Source organism: Lynx canadensis, chromosome C1 (assembly GCF_007474595.2).
Source record: "Lynx canadensis isolate LIC74 chromosome C1, mLynCan4.pri.v2, whole genome shotgun sequence".
NCBI classification, from domain to species: Eukaryota; Metazoa; Chordata; class Mammalia; order Carnivora; family Felidae; genus Lynx; species Lynx canadensis.
The window spans coordinates 118025090-118039258 of NC_044310.1; the positions used below are offsets into that span (position 1 = coordinate 118025090).

At 43.2% G+C, this 14169-nt stretch overlaps 1 protein-coding gene across 2 annotated transcripts in view; it reads right to left on the reverse strand.

Moving 5' to 3' along the window:
- Positions 1 to 750: 750 nt before the first annotated feature.
- Positions 751 to 14169, reverse strand: part of CFAP221 (cilia and flagella associated protein 221) — a 112417-nt gene continuing 98998 nt past the window's right edge. For both annotated transcript variants that reach the window (XM_030327572.1, XM_030327573.1), the window contains exons 22-24: positions 8975 to 9067; positions 6038 to 6133; positions 751 to 969 (exon numbers count right to left, since the gene is read on the reverse strand). In XM_030327572.1, coding sequence (XP_030183432.1) covers positions 861 to 969; positions 6038 to 6133; positions 8975 to 9067 — 298 coding nt within the window. In that variant the 3' untranslated portion in view covers positions 751 to 860. The remainder of the gene's footprint in view (positions 970 to 6037; positions 6134 to 8974; positions 9068 to 14169) is intronic.

Below are 14169 nucleotides of genomic sequence, written 5' to 3' on the forward strand. Positions count from 1 at the left end.
AAGAGTTTTGGTTTCATGATGGAAAGACAAATCCCAGAGCAAATGTCAGAATCAATGAGCTAATGAAGAGCTCTTTTAAAACGGTACATAGAGTCTGATAACAGCTTCGCACAGAAAGAGGAATGTAGGGAATACATCCAAATATACTTGGATAATGATGGGTTGTTATAACCCAAATGTCATCAGTCTTACCAGCTTCTGCAAATGAATGGCGTCATGTTAACAAACACAAGCAAAACCAAAGACCCACACAATCAAAAGGTTTTCGCTGATGGGTTCAACAGAGCCTCCCGACCCCTTGGCAGTGACCTTTTGCCTCAGGTGTTTCTTAGTGTTTCCAGAGGGATAGTTTCCAGTCGCTTCCAAACCAGTCTGCACGCTTGGGTGGCTCACTGTGTCCCCTCCGTTTTCCAGCCCCTGCTCGCTAGTGTGTGCCGTCCCACAGATGCTTGGGGAGCGAGGGTCCTCACCAAGGCTGTGACACTCAGGGGCCGTGGAGGTGAGCAAGCAACCCTGCTCTGAACCCTCCTACCTCCGGCCCCAGGCACCACACCTCCAAAAAGGCTCTCAGGAACGGCGGATAGCCCCGACTCTTGGTCTCGGCATGGTGGCCCACGACTTACTCAGGAAGTCTGTGCCAGCACGAAATCTCGCACCGAGAAGCTTCCGACACCGCCATCCCACCAGTGACATTTTATTTTTGAAAGGAAACATCATTACTTAAAAATATATACACCGTCCACATTCCGATTTTATCCTCTAGGAAGTTTAATTCCAGAGATGGCTGGGATGCAAATGGACACAGAGGACCACGGTGATGGGGGGGAAAGCCGACGGAAGGAACTGACCTCCTGGAGGTTTTATCCTAGAATCAGGTACGAGTTGAGAGCTTTGTTCTGCAGAAGCTTCATCTCCTCCAGCACCTTTTCTCCCGCCTTCTCCTCTGGCTGTGCTTGTTCTTTGGCCTCTCTGCATATCAAACACCCAACAAGGACACATCAGGGCATTTGGTAACAGCTCCAGTCACCATCTCCCATCCCCCCACGCCCTTCTGCTGGCTCCGGGATAGCGGGATAGCGAGGTGAAGGCTGGACGACTTGTTTTACATGTTTTTATACGTGATTGATAGCATATATGTATATATGTACACACACATCTCAATGTAAACGTGTATGTATAACTACATGTATATATAAAAAACTATATTTAGCAATAATTTAGTTACCAGTGAAAACACTTGGCTGATAAGTGATGCAAACCTGGCTTCCGATCTTAGCTACACGCGTTTCTTAGCATGGCCAAGTTCCCTAATTCAGGCTCCGTTTCCAGACGTACAGACAGTGGGAATTCCCACCTCCCAATATTGTCGAGGTGAAATGAGAAATTACTCCTAGACATCTTAGTATGATGTCTTCTGAATGCCCAGGCAGCGTTAGACGCTTCCTCACGTTTGTGAATGAAGCAGACACATAATATCTCCGACTCTGATGACGGCTCCAGAAGCGGGGGAATCAAGAGGGAGGGTTCTGCATCTGGATCAAGTGATGGCTGGTGTGGAGCCCAGACTTTGGCTGGGCGTGGCAAGGGGGTTGCTGGGTAGAAGTTTCCAAATGTCTGGCAAGGAATGACCCAAGTGCATTTGGTTGAAAGGACAGATGTCTGAGGATGGTGAGCTCAGCTAGATGATGTGCCTAGTCAGGAGAATACGATATAAACTCAAGTGTTTCTGGAATGTTTTCTAAGCAGGGTGAAATGTAAAGTTCTGACAAATGCCTGGCAGTTTTGAGAAAGCAGAAATACCTGAAAATGAAGAATTAAAATGTTCCCTGATGCATGTCATAAAAATATTAATTGGTATCACTTAATGGAATCAATCTTAGGGGCGGTGCCTGGGTGGCTCAGTTGGTTGAGTGTCCAACTCTTGATTCGGCTCAGGTCATGATCCCAGGGTCGTGGGATCAAGCCCCACATTGGGTTCCGTGCTGAGCGTGGAGCCTGCTTGAGATTCTCTCTCTCTGTCTCTCTCTCTCTCTCTCTCTTGCTCCCTCTGCCCCTCTCCCCTGCTCATGCTCTCTCTCTAATAAAAAAATTAAAAAATTTAAATATATAGGTCTGTCTCCCTATCTTTATTAGTAAAGATACTAATGGTTGAATGATACTCTGAAAATCTCAGAAGTGCCAAATGATGTGTCAGCAACTAAAGTCGCCCTCACAGTTTCTTGGACATTTTGCATGATTCCCCTTAGGGGGGTCTTGAGCAGGCTGAGATCACCACGAGGGCAGCAAAGAACCTCTCAGGGTAATTACAGCTGTTGAGGGAGAACACATGATTCTTTGCATCCCTGAAAACAGAATTTTCCAGAGACCAAACAGATAGCAGTCCTTATGGGAAATTATACACCACTGATGTGTTCTTTTTATTCTGTCTACCTCCTGGTTGTGTGTGTGTGTGACAGTGCGGACGCTGGCAGCTTCTGCCTGAGGTTGAAGAGGTGAGGAAAAGGAACAAGTAGGGACAGAGAAGACAAAACAGCACAGGATAATGCTTGATACGAGCTGAAGAGAACCTGTGAATCAATGAACTTTCTAAAACCGTCTATGGGCTATCAACCTGTTGGAATAGTCTTTAGCCAATAAAATCATGATCACGTTGATAATTTTGCCATGGGAAAACATGTACATACAATAATGTAAACAGAAAAATAGGTGAATTGAAAATGCCATGATATGTCTATTGAAAGTGGGTCGAATGTTCTTGTATTTTTTAAGGTCTTTTTTGAAGTTAATTCATTTATTTTTGAGAGAGAGAAAAAACATCTCTCACCCCTACATCTGTGTTTTTTGAAAAAAATTAGAAACTAATGTGATGTGCAGAAATGTTTAGAGGTCACTCAGTTTATTTTTGTGGTAAAGCAGCTGAAACATGTAAAAAAAATACCACTGGGTGAATATATAAAGTAATAACTTCTGTTTCATTTAATAATAATTTGATAATCAGGTGGCATTCAACATTTGCTCTGTAGTATAAAGGGTGAAAAAACACATTTAAGAGCACATGAGCAGAGAGGTATTACATATTACTCCACTCGTGTGGCAAGTCATTATTTGTCCAGGGGCAAGTTTTAAAATAGAAAAAAAGGGGCGCCTGGGTGGCTCAGTGGGCTCAATGTCCGACTTCCGCTCAGATCATGATCTCGCAGTCTGTAAGTTCAAGCCCCGCATCGGGTGCTGTGCTGACAGCTCAGAGCCTGGAGCCTGCTTTGGATTCTGTGTCTCCCTCTCCCCCACTCTCACTCTTTCTCTCTCTCAAAAATAAATAAATACTAAAAAAAAAAAAAAGAAGAGTCTCTTAAAAAAATAATAAAATAGAAAAAAAAAGGGTTTTATTTAAAACCCTCAGTCAATTGTTTGAAACCTGAAACAAATGCAGTGCAAAGAGCATCTGTTTGTTGAGGTACACGAGGTTTGACATGTTGTGTTGTGTGAGATAATATTTCATGGGTAATTGACCAAAGCAGGCTCACTGAAATTCTATTTAACATTTTTCTACCTTAAATTTCCTTTTCCTAGAAACTGCTAAAAAATTTTCCGAGGAGTGTTGGTTTCTGTAGGCCTCTGAAACCATCACAAACAGGCCAAAGGAACCCCATACTAAAACATGTGGGGGGCGGGGTGGGGGTTAGTTCCTTTAAAAAAAGGCAAGGCCTCCCAAAACATTCCAAAGTTCCAAGACAAACTGAGAAACTTATAACGTATGTAAGAAAGGGTAATTATCCTTAATGTACAAGAGACACAGAAATAAACGACAAACAGATAAATGCTTCTGGCAAAAAAGGCAAAGCGAGCCCCTCGTTAAAGAAGAAAAATAGGGTGATAATATCAGCCTGGGAAACTATGTAACATCACTTGTACACACAGAAATTAAAATGAAGACAATGAGAAGGTCTTTTTTAAATCTATCCTATTGCTAAAGAAGAAAAGAAAAATGATACTTTTCCATGTTATTCAGGGCATTTGAATGTGGGCAGTCCTGACCTCTGCTGATGGAACCCTGAATGACAATTAGACTATATACAGTGATTCTCAATATGCAGTATGGAGTAAGCATGGAAATTTACTACAGCACAATCGCTAACAGCAAAACACTGACAACTCAGAAGACAGTTAAATAACTTATGGTGGAATACAATGTCTACCTATATTTATAAATATATGTTTATGGTAGATTGATAAATAAAAGTGCAGAAGATGAAACATTATGAATAATATGTTAAATGTTATTAAAACATAAGTATATAGGGGCGCCTGGGTGGCGCAGTCGGTTAAGCGTCCGACTTCAGCCAGGTCACGATCTCGCAGTCTGTGAGTTCGAGCCCCGCGTCGGGCTCTGGGCTGATGGCTCAGAGCCTGGAGCCTGTTTCCGATTCTGTGTCTCCCTCTCTCTCTGCCCCTCCCCCGTTCATGCTCTGTCTCTCTCTGTCCCAAAAATAAATAAACGTTGAAAAAAAAAATTAAAAAAAAAACAAAAACATAAGTATATAATCAATATAATTATGTTAATATATATTAACATATTATATATAATGAATAATATAGATACTAAATAATAAGTAAATATTTGGAAGACCGTACATCAGAATGTACAAGTTACTGTCTCTGGTGGAATTATTGTTTTTATTTTTTGTATTTTCTGATTTTTTAATAAGAAAAAGGCATTTTTAAATTATTTATTTTTATCTTTATTATTATTTTTTTAAATCTGTCTTTATTTTTGAGAGAGAGACAGAGCATGGGAAGCAGAGGAGCAGAGAGAGAGGGAGACGCAGATTCTGAAGCAGGTTCCAGGCTCTGAGCTGTCAGCACAGAGCCCAACGCGGGGCTTGAACTCACGGAAGCGAGTTCATGACCTGAGCCGAAGTCAGACGCTTAACTGAGCCACCCAGGCGCCCCTATTTTTATTTTTTAACGTTTATTTATTTATTGAGAGAGAGAGAGAAACCACATTTGAGAGAGCAGGGGAGAGGCAGAGAGAGAGGGAGAAAGAATCCCAGGCAGGCTCTGCGCTGTCAGTACAGAGCCTGACATGGGGCTCGAACCCACAAACTGTGAGATCGTGACTGGAGCCGAAATCAAGAGTCAGATGCCTAACTGACTGAGCCATCCATGCGCCCCAAAAAGGCATTTTTTAAAAGAAAAAAGATATTTTAAACAATATTTTTACGTTTATTTATTTTTGACAGAGAAAGAGAGCGAGAGAGAGCGGGGGAGGGGCAGAGAGAGAGGGAGACACAGAATCTGAAGCAGGCTTCAGGCTCTGAGCTGTCAGCACGGAGCCCAACTCGGGGCTTGAACTTGCGCATGGTGAGAGCATGACCTGAGCTGAAGTCGGACGCCCAACCGACTGAGCCACCCAGGCGCCCCAAAAGAAAAACATTTTAAAAGCATACTTGGAATTTCAAACTTATAAACCATATGAACTATATCAGGTTATTTCCATTACAAAACTGTTCACCGAAACTAATGTTTTGAGGGATGACGATGTTTGCTTAGCTCTTTGGCCCCTGATGGAGAGGCGAAGGGAAACATTAACGTTTGCTGAGCATATTAGCTCCCATCAAGCAACTGGCGAGACGTCCTCTCGTTGGTGTCTCACTTAATCCTCACGCTGTCTGTGAGGGACACTATGTTCCGCACGGTATAAACGAGGAACCCGAAGCTCAGTTACTGAAGTAAGTGACATGGCTGGAGATCTCACGTGTAACACATGGTGGGGCTGAGACGCGGCTACAGGTGCCCCCCCCCAAACACACCTGTGAAATGAGATGATAAGCAAATGGAAAAATTGGGTTCCGTTCTTAAATGTTCACTTACCAACCACATTTGAGGGCACGTAATTGTGCATAAACTAAGATATGTGCAAATCTCTCTTTTTTAAGCCTGAGGTATTTCGATTCGGACAACGTGACAATCATGCACTTCATATAGGACACATTCGATCGGAAGGCTGCCCCTTCCTAAGCATAAATCATCTACTTACTTCTCCTTTTTGGTGTCCTTGTGGTCCAAGATAGGGAATTCTGCTTCAATTATTTCTGGAGTCAGTATAACTTCTACATTCTGTTCGCAGAGCTCACTGAAAAGGGAGAAGACGCTTAGCTGGCATGGATTTTCCTTCCCAAAATAAAATAGAGAAATATTCTGATCGTTTAAGAGTTACGTAATTCTTGTGGCTTTCAAGGTTAGTTCTACCCACTTTTGTTGAGTGTATGTTAAGAGAAGCATAAGGCTGGGGCACCTGGCTGGCTCAATCAGTTGAGCGTCCGACTCTTGATTTCAGCTCTGGCCATGATCTTATGGTCATGAAACTGAGCCGTGGAGCTTGCCTGAGATTCTTTCTCCCTCTCTCTCTGCCCCCCCCGCTTGCCTGTGTACTCTCTCTCTCTTTCTCAAAATAAATAAAGTTAAAAAAAAAAAGAGTAGCATATAGCTGATAAATTGCTTTCCACCCAAAAACAATGGTAAGAATCATTATTTATAAGCAGAGAATAAAAGGGAATTTTTAAAGTGAGGTTACAGAATTCATATTCTTTTCAAGTGCACGTTTGAAAATGTGTACCAGTCTTGACCATATCTTACACCAAAATGAAAGCCTGAATGATTTCAATCTTCTGATATTATTCACAGTATGTTCTCTGGCCACCATGGAATTCAAGTAGAAACCAATGAGAAGAGAACTAAAAAATCCACAATTGCTTTAAAAATGAAATAATATAGGGATGCCTGGGTGGCTCAGTTGGTTGGGTATCCAATTTTGGCTCAGGTCATGGTGTCCCAGTTCGTAAGTTCAAGCCCCATGTCAAGCTCTGTGATGACAGCTCAGAGCCTGGAGCCTGCTTCGGATTCTGTGTCTCCCTCTCTCTCTGCACCTTCCGAGCTCGTGCTCTGCTTCTCTCTCTGTCTCAAAAATAAATAAACATTAAAAATTTTTAAAATGAAATAATATATGGGAAGGCAAGCTGGTGCAGCCATTCTGGAAAACAGTATGGAGGTTCTTCAAAAAGCTAAACAGAGAACTACCCTACAACCCAGCAATTGCACTATTAGGCATTTATCCGCAGGATACAGCTGGGCTGTTTCGAAGGGACACATGCACTCCCATGTTTATAGCAGCACTATCAACAGTAGCCAAGGTATGGAAAGAGCCCAAATGTCCATTGATGGATGAATGGATAGAGAAGATGTGGTATATATATACAATGGAGTATTACTCAGCAATCAAAAAGAAGGAAATCTTGCCATTTGCAACTACATGGATGGAATTGGAGGGTATTATGCTAAGTGAAATTAGTCAGAGAAAGACAAATATCATCTGACTTCACTCATATGAGGACTTTAAAACACAGAACAGATGAACACAAGGGAAGGGAATCAAAAATAACATAAAAACAGGGAGGGGGACAAAACAGAAAGGTTACAGGAAGGGTTGTGGGAGGGGGGGATGGGCTAAATGGGTAAGGGGCACTAAGGAATCTACTCCTGAAATCATTGTTGCACTATATGCTAACTAATTTGGATGTAAATTTAGAAAAATAAAAAATAAAACAAGTTAAAAAAAAAACAGAAACGCCATTCAGCAGTAGTAGACAGAAGTGTCATAGCAAGTTTCTGTTGTGGAAAGTACCCTCGAAAGCCACAAAAGCTGTTCCAGTCCCGTATGATTGAAAACTCATGATTCCTAAGCAGCCACAGGCTGGTGCTCTGCAAACATCATCTTCTTGTGAGCAGTTTCCTGTCTCTAAGATGGGGATGACGGCGAGACCTCATCGTGGGGGGTAGATGAGACTGCGAGCAAAGTGCTGTGCCCGATACACAGGTAGTGCTTTAAATGTTTGTTATAATTACCACCCTCGTCATCGGCATCGGCATTATCGCCTGTAATTTTGACAACTTGCGTGAAATAGATACTCTTATTCTCATTTCACAGATGCAGACACTGGGTCACGACAGTCCCCGCATCAGTGCTGAGTGGAGGGTCAGAGAAGTTTTCGCCTGCTGGGCATCTCCCCGTGGCCTCTGAACCTCGGGCAGATGCGTGCCATCCTGCCCTGGCTGCAGCGTCCTCACCAATGCCCGCAGGCAGTGGTTTGAATAGACAAGACTTCAACCTTCCCATTCAGACCTGGGTTCAGTTTCAAATGCTCAGGTATTGCCAAATGTCACTGCGTGTGGGCAGGTCTGAGAACTAGATGCGCGCCTCAGATATTTAGGATTTCACTAATGGATTATTTACATGTAAGAATGTTGACATGGGCACAATGACAGAAGATTCAAGGATGTATTTCTACCGGCTGTTGGACGCTCACCAGTAAAATCAAACTTAAGCGCCTTGGTTTGGGGCCTATAGTTGTATTTTTTTAATTAAATTTTTTTTTTTTTTTTAACTTTAGAGTGAGAGTGTGAGGTGGAGGAGGAGGGGTAGAGAGAAAGACAGAGAGAGAATCTTAAACAGGCTTCACGCTCAGCGTGGAGGCTGACACAGGGCTCAGCTCGATCCCACAACCCTGGGATCATGACCTGGGTGGAATTCAGGAGTTGGATGCTTAACCAACTGAGCCACCCAGGCACCCCCTTTTCTTTATTTTAGAGGAGCCTATTGTTTTTTATGCCTCTCCAAATCCTACCCTTTTTCAAGTACTAACCCAAGTTCACATGACCACTGAAGCCTTCCAAGCCCACTTAGCACCACCTCTACTCTCTGGCTCCTTTGAGCTCCAGGGGCACCTAAAGATCAGCAAATGTGAGGCCGCAGAGACTGTCCATTCCCGACTGTGAATTCAGCATGTTATCCCCTAGGGAGGCCTGAACTCCTCTGGGTTGCAAGCTCGGACACTGTGTGCTCTTCTGAAATCTCTCACGGCACCTGGCTTATTTTTGTGACACAGACCACATGAGAAGCCAAAGGCAAAAAAAGTACCGTTCTGCTGTTTCCAATCTGTCTTCTTCTGGTAGGGCCTCAAGAATGGCGGGGGCATTTATAGGAAGCATAACGGAATTGAAGGGGTCACATCTGTGGAGGAATCACACAGGCAGCCAGGATAAATGCTCACATTCACAGTCTTGGAATGCCGACATAACTTTCTAAAGCACTTTTACTTTGCCACAGGGGAGGACTTTACCCTTCTGTCCTTCGCTCCTGAACACCCCCCATGTTTCCCTACAGACAAAGGCAGCAGGTGCAACAGGTAAGTGAAATCCGTGAGAATGCGGCCCAACAAGCCATTTCCCAGAGTTCAGAAACAGAACTTTCAAGCTGGTAGTGTCTAAAATAATGTCATTTCCTGGGGGGCCTGGGGTGAAATTTAGATAGCTCACTTTTCAATTCCTAATATTTCCCCCCATCTTTACAGTCTCCCTTTATTGTTCTATTCAATTTCAGACCTTCCTCCAACCCCCTTATATATTGCTTGGTATTATATATTTAGAGCTTTATATAAAAATTCCCGGGTAGGGGCGCCTGGGTGGCGCAGTCGGTTAAACGTCCGACTTCAGCCAGGTCACGATCTCGAGGTCCGTGAGTTCGAGCCCCGCGTCAGGCTCTGGGCTGATGGCTCAGAGCCTGGAACCTGTTTCCGATTCTGTGTCTCCCTCTCTCTCTGCCCCTCCCCCGTTCATGCTCTGTCTCTCTCTGTCCCAAAAATAAATAAACGTTGAAAAAAAAATAAATAAAAAAAATTCCCGGGTATCGAGCACATTAAAATATTTAAAAGAGGGAGAAAAAATATTGTTATTTTAGAAGTTGGCAACAGAATTCTGTTTCAAGATGGTAGCAGAGGCATTTGCTTTTTTTCTTTCCTTTGGCCTCAATTACTTAAAAGCCTTTAAAAATTGAACGCACAACAAAGAGGAAGAGAAAAAACATACGTGGGGTAAACGTTTTCAACAGTTTTCTGGAGTAAGTTTCTGGAGGCTGGGAAGAGTGCTGTCTCATGAAAAAGTACACAGTGACAGAGCATAGAACACGCAGGAAGGAAACCGGCCTCCTACAAACGCTAGAGAGGTTGTGGGCTGATGGTGAGGCAGGAGGCAGGCACGGAAAAACAGGGGATTAACTGAAGCCTCCTTGGCATGTGCACCTATGTCTTTGAAATAAGCTTTTTTCTCTTTGTTTTTTTTTTTTTCTTGTGCAAAAATGTACCTGCTTGCCAAGTGTAAAGAATGAATAAAACTAGGGCATATAGCTTTGCAGCTGTATAAAAGAGTGAGGAAGAGATCTATAAACTAATATGCAGCAATTTTCAGGAGATATTTTTTATAAGCAAAAAAAGCAACGTGCAGTAGAGCATATCTAGTGTGGCACTTTTTGTATAAGGCAGAAGGGGAAATGAGAAAAAAAAATATATTCTGCTTAGCATCAGAAAAACTGCAAGAATGAGTCAGAAGACAGAACTGGTTACTGACAAGGATGGGAGGGAGGTGGCCAGCATGGATACTTCTCTAAGTGTGCCTTTTTGTGTAGTTTTGAATTTGGAAAGCATGTCATTATTCTACATATTAAAAAAAAATAATGAGATTAAATCTATCACAGAGGGAAGTGGGAAAACCCCAAAGTGAAAGCAAACTGAAGCAAATAATATTTCACATGAATTCCACAATCACAGTGGAGGGAAAGAAAGAGAGAAAGAAAGAGGAAGAGGGAAGGAAAAAAGAAAGAAAAAAGAAGAAGGAAAGGGAGGAAAGAAGGAAGGAAGGGGAAAAAGGAAAAGAAAGAACTAATCTAAGAAACTTAGAAATATAGTAGTTGACTGTCCGGTCACAGTTTTGGTGGGATGTGGGGTTCAGATAAACCTGAACTCTATTTATGATGCTTGTTTGTTGAAATGGTTATCGGTGAAGCAATTCTGAAACTATTTTGGACGCACTAGGGAACAGAGTAATGAGTAAATATGTTGGGAGCCAAGGTTCTCACAGCAGAAGGAACATACAAATACAGAATGGGGGACAGCAGGCAATAACTTTACGGGTAGGACTGGAGTTACAAGCATTGCTGCGAATCCATAATTTCTAAAATGTGTGTACGTGTGCTTATGTGCACACGTATACGTGTGTGTGTGCATGTGTGTATTTCTCCACCTACACTCCCTGGCGAGTCTGCTGAGAAGGCCAAGAAACAAACCCTCCAAGTAGCAATGTGAACCCCCAGCCCCCAGGTGTTGGGTTTTAACACCATTTCTTACTAAAGGGAGCCTGGGTGCTACCACCAGGGATTAGTCCTATCTACTGACTTCATGACAAAGGTCCTAACTGACAAGTCCACTGACTGCCAGTGTCGCAGGGGATTCCAGACGGGAAGAGGTGCTGAGAAGTGGAGAGCCCAGATGCCTCTCTCCAGGGTGTGAGCCGGTCTGGGAACACAGCCCGGCAAGCATTTCTCATAAGACCAAACGTACCTGATTTTTAAATTCTGAGACTGTGTTTCTTTAACTTTTTTGTGTGTATTAATATGTTCTTCTGGAATTGAAATGGTGGAGACAGTAGATGGTGGTTGGGCTCTTTGTTTTGGTTTGCTTGGTTTTAATGCCTTTCTTGGCAAAGCAAAACTCGGACGGCTCTAAAAACGGTTCTCAGAATTCTTCTGGACGTTTCACTCGTCTATAAAATCCGAAAGTTGGGGGGCGCCTGGGTGGCTCACTTGGTTAAGCAACCAACTTCGGCTCAGGTCATGATCTCACGGTTCATGAGTTTGAGCCCTGTGCGGGACTCTGTGCGGACAGCTCAGAGCCTGGAGCCTGCTTCAGATTCTGTGTCTCTCTCTCTCTCTCTCTCTGCCCCTCCCTGCTCATGCTTTGTCTCTCTTTCTCAAAAATAAATAAACATTAAAAAGAATTTTTAAAAAATCCAAAAGTTGGGGTGCTACTGGATTAGGTAATTTCTTCTGTTGCTGCTGACTCTTGAGATGTGTATGGAAGTCCTAGAGACTCAACAAATTCGCACTGAATTATTAAGGAGCAGAGAAGCCAAGCAAGCTTGTTTTGATTAGTATGAATACAAAAATGACTTGAAATAAATAAACAGTAAATAACCATATCGCATGGTCTGACAACAAACAGATAATTCTCAGGGGCAAAAGAAACATCTCGTAAGTAATAGGTCATTTATTGAAGCAAAATGACTACAAAGTTGAAGTATCATTAATGGATTTGTAGAAACTTAAAAAAGAATACCATTATTATTTTATAACTGCCTTTAAAAATAAAAACACGGGGGGCGCCTGGGTGGCTCAGTCGGTTAAGCGTCCGACTTCAGCTCAGGTCATGATCTCGCGGTCCATGAGTTCGATCCCCGCGTCGGGCTCTGGGCTGACAGCTCAGAGCCTGAAGCCTGCTTCCGATTCCGTGTCTCCCTCTCTCTCTGCCCCTCCCCCATTCATGCTCTGTCTCTCTCTGTCTCAAAAATAAATAAACGTTAAAAAAAAATTTTTTTTTAAATAAATAAAAACACGGTCCAGAATCTGACATCATGGAAATCCATGATAAGGAAACGTAGAATCCTCTCTTGATTTTATAATCTGTTACGCAATTACGGTTTATTTTGAAACAAACTGGCCCCACAGAGCACCCAGGCACAGAAGTTGAAACTAACAACTCATAGTTGGAGAGTTTTCTTTAATTCATGTAGAGTTCATGTTTAATTCATGGTTAGTTCAAGCCCAAGGTAACTGCATTCTGACTGCTTTTTGAAAGAACAGCCTTTGGAAATTTTTCCAAGGACATGGGTTTGGAAGAAAAAAAAATAGGATTTTTTTTCCCCCTTAATTCTTGAGACTTCTGCGTGCCAAAAGCTGGTGGGCACTTCTTACCATCTATCCATGGGTCATTTTGCTTATTCGGTCTCCTGATGGTACTCCACAGCCAGCTATGCCTGGTTGACTGGTTACCTGGGTGAAGCGTCCCTACCCTACACCAAATGTGTGTCAAGGCGGTGGCAGACCATCGCCATCTGGTGGCAGGAGAGCCACTGCAAGATTTAGTGGCTGGGGGGAGGGCAGGGGGGAGGGTAGAAGGGCCGGGAAGAGTTATTATCAAGGATTGTGCTAGACGCTTCACATCATCGTTTTACTTTGATCCACACAACAGTCCGGGTAGGACACCACTGCTGTCCCTGTTCACAGGTGAGGAAATTATTGCTCAAAGGGCTTCAGTAATAAGTAACTCGCCCAAGGACACAGAGTAGGTGACCCGCTAATGAGTTACAAAGGCAGGACTCCAAGGGCTCCTCCAAGGCGTTCATTCTCTCTACAGTGCCATCGCTTCTCCTAATTCTGGAAATTTCAGATTTTAAAAACACGCTAAGGTGGAGAACAAAGATGTGGAGTTTATTTTGAGGTGGCTCCAGGATGGATGAAGTACGGAGGAACCCACAGAAAAGGAACTAATATCTTTGAGCCCCAACCAGGTCGCAAATCCTAGGCTGGGTGTTTTTTTTGGTTTTTTTGGTTTTTGTTTTTTGGGTTTTTTTTTTTTTTTTTTTTTTTGCTTGTTTCCTGTTCATCTCCAAGCACAGGAGAGTAGCTGAGAAGTGCTAATGAAATAACACAAAAGAAAGAGCATGTGGAAATGCCTGGGGAAGTGTGGCTGAATGTTGCTTAATTCAGAACCAGCCTTTCCTCTGGCAATGAAAGAAGAAGTAAAATTCAGTGGTCTAGAGTCACAAACTGGCTTTCACCGATCCCCTCAAATACCTGGGGAAGGCGGGTGGACAGGGAGTCTATCGGGGTCACTGCACATCCAGTGACTCCCTGGTGGGAGTCAAGGGGCATAGTGCTCACCTGTGGATCCTGGATAGTGGCAAAGCTCAGGTTTCCCCGGGGGGTGGGCCTCATTTTGGATCAAAGGACTTGAACGAAAGGTGACTGCCTGCCGATGGCCATCATTGTGGATACTAGTCACGTTCACTCACCAATAACCGATTTAACTATGCTTGTAAGGACAGTGGACTAAAGAAGCAAATTCAGGGGCTCAGGAGCGGGGTACTGACCAGCCAGAGTCCCAGAGAAAAGGCACCGGACTCCTCGTTTGAGATCTTAGGGCTCTGAAGAGGTGTTAAATCAGCAAACTAGCAAAAAATGTGGCTACTCTAGATTTCTTCTTTCTTTGGCCCAACAATATTCTC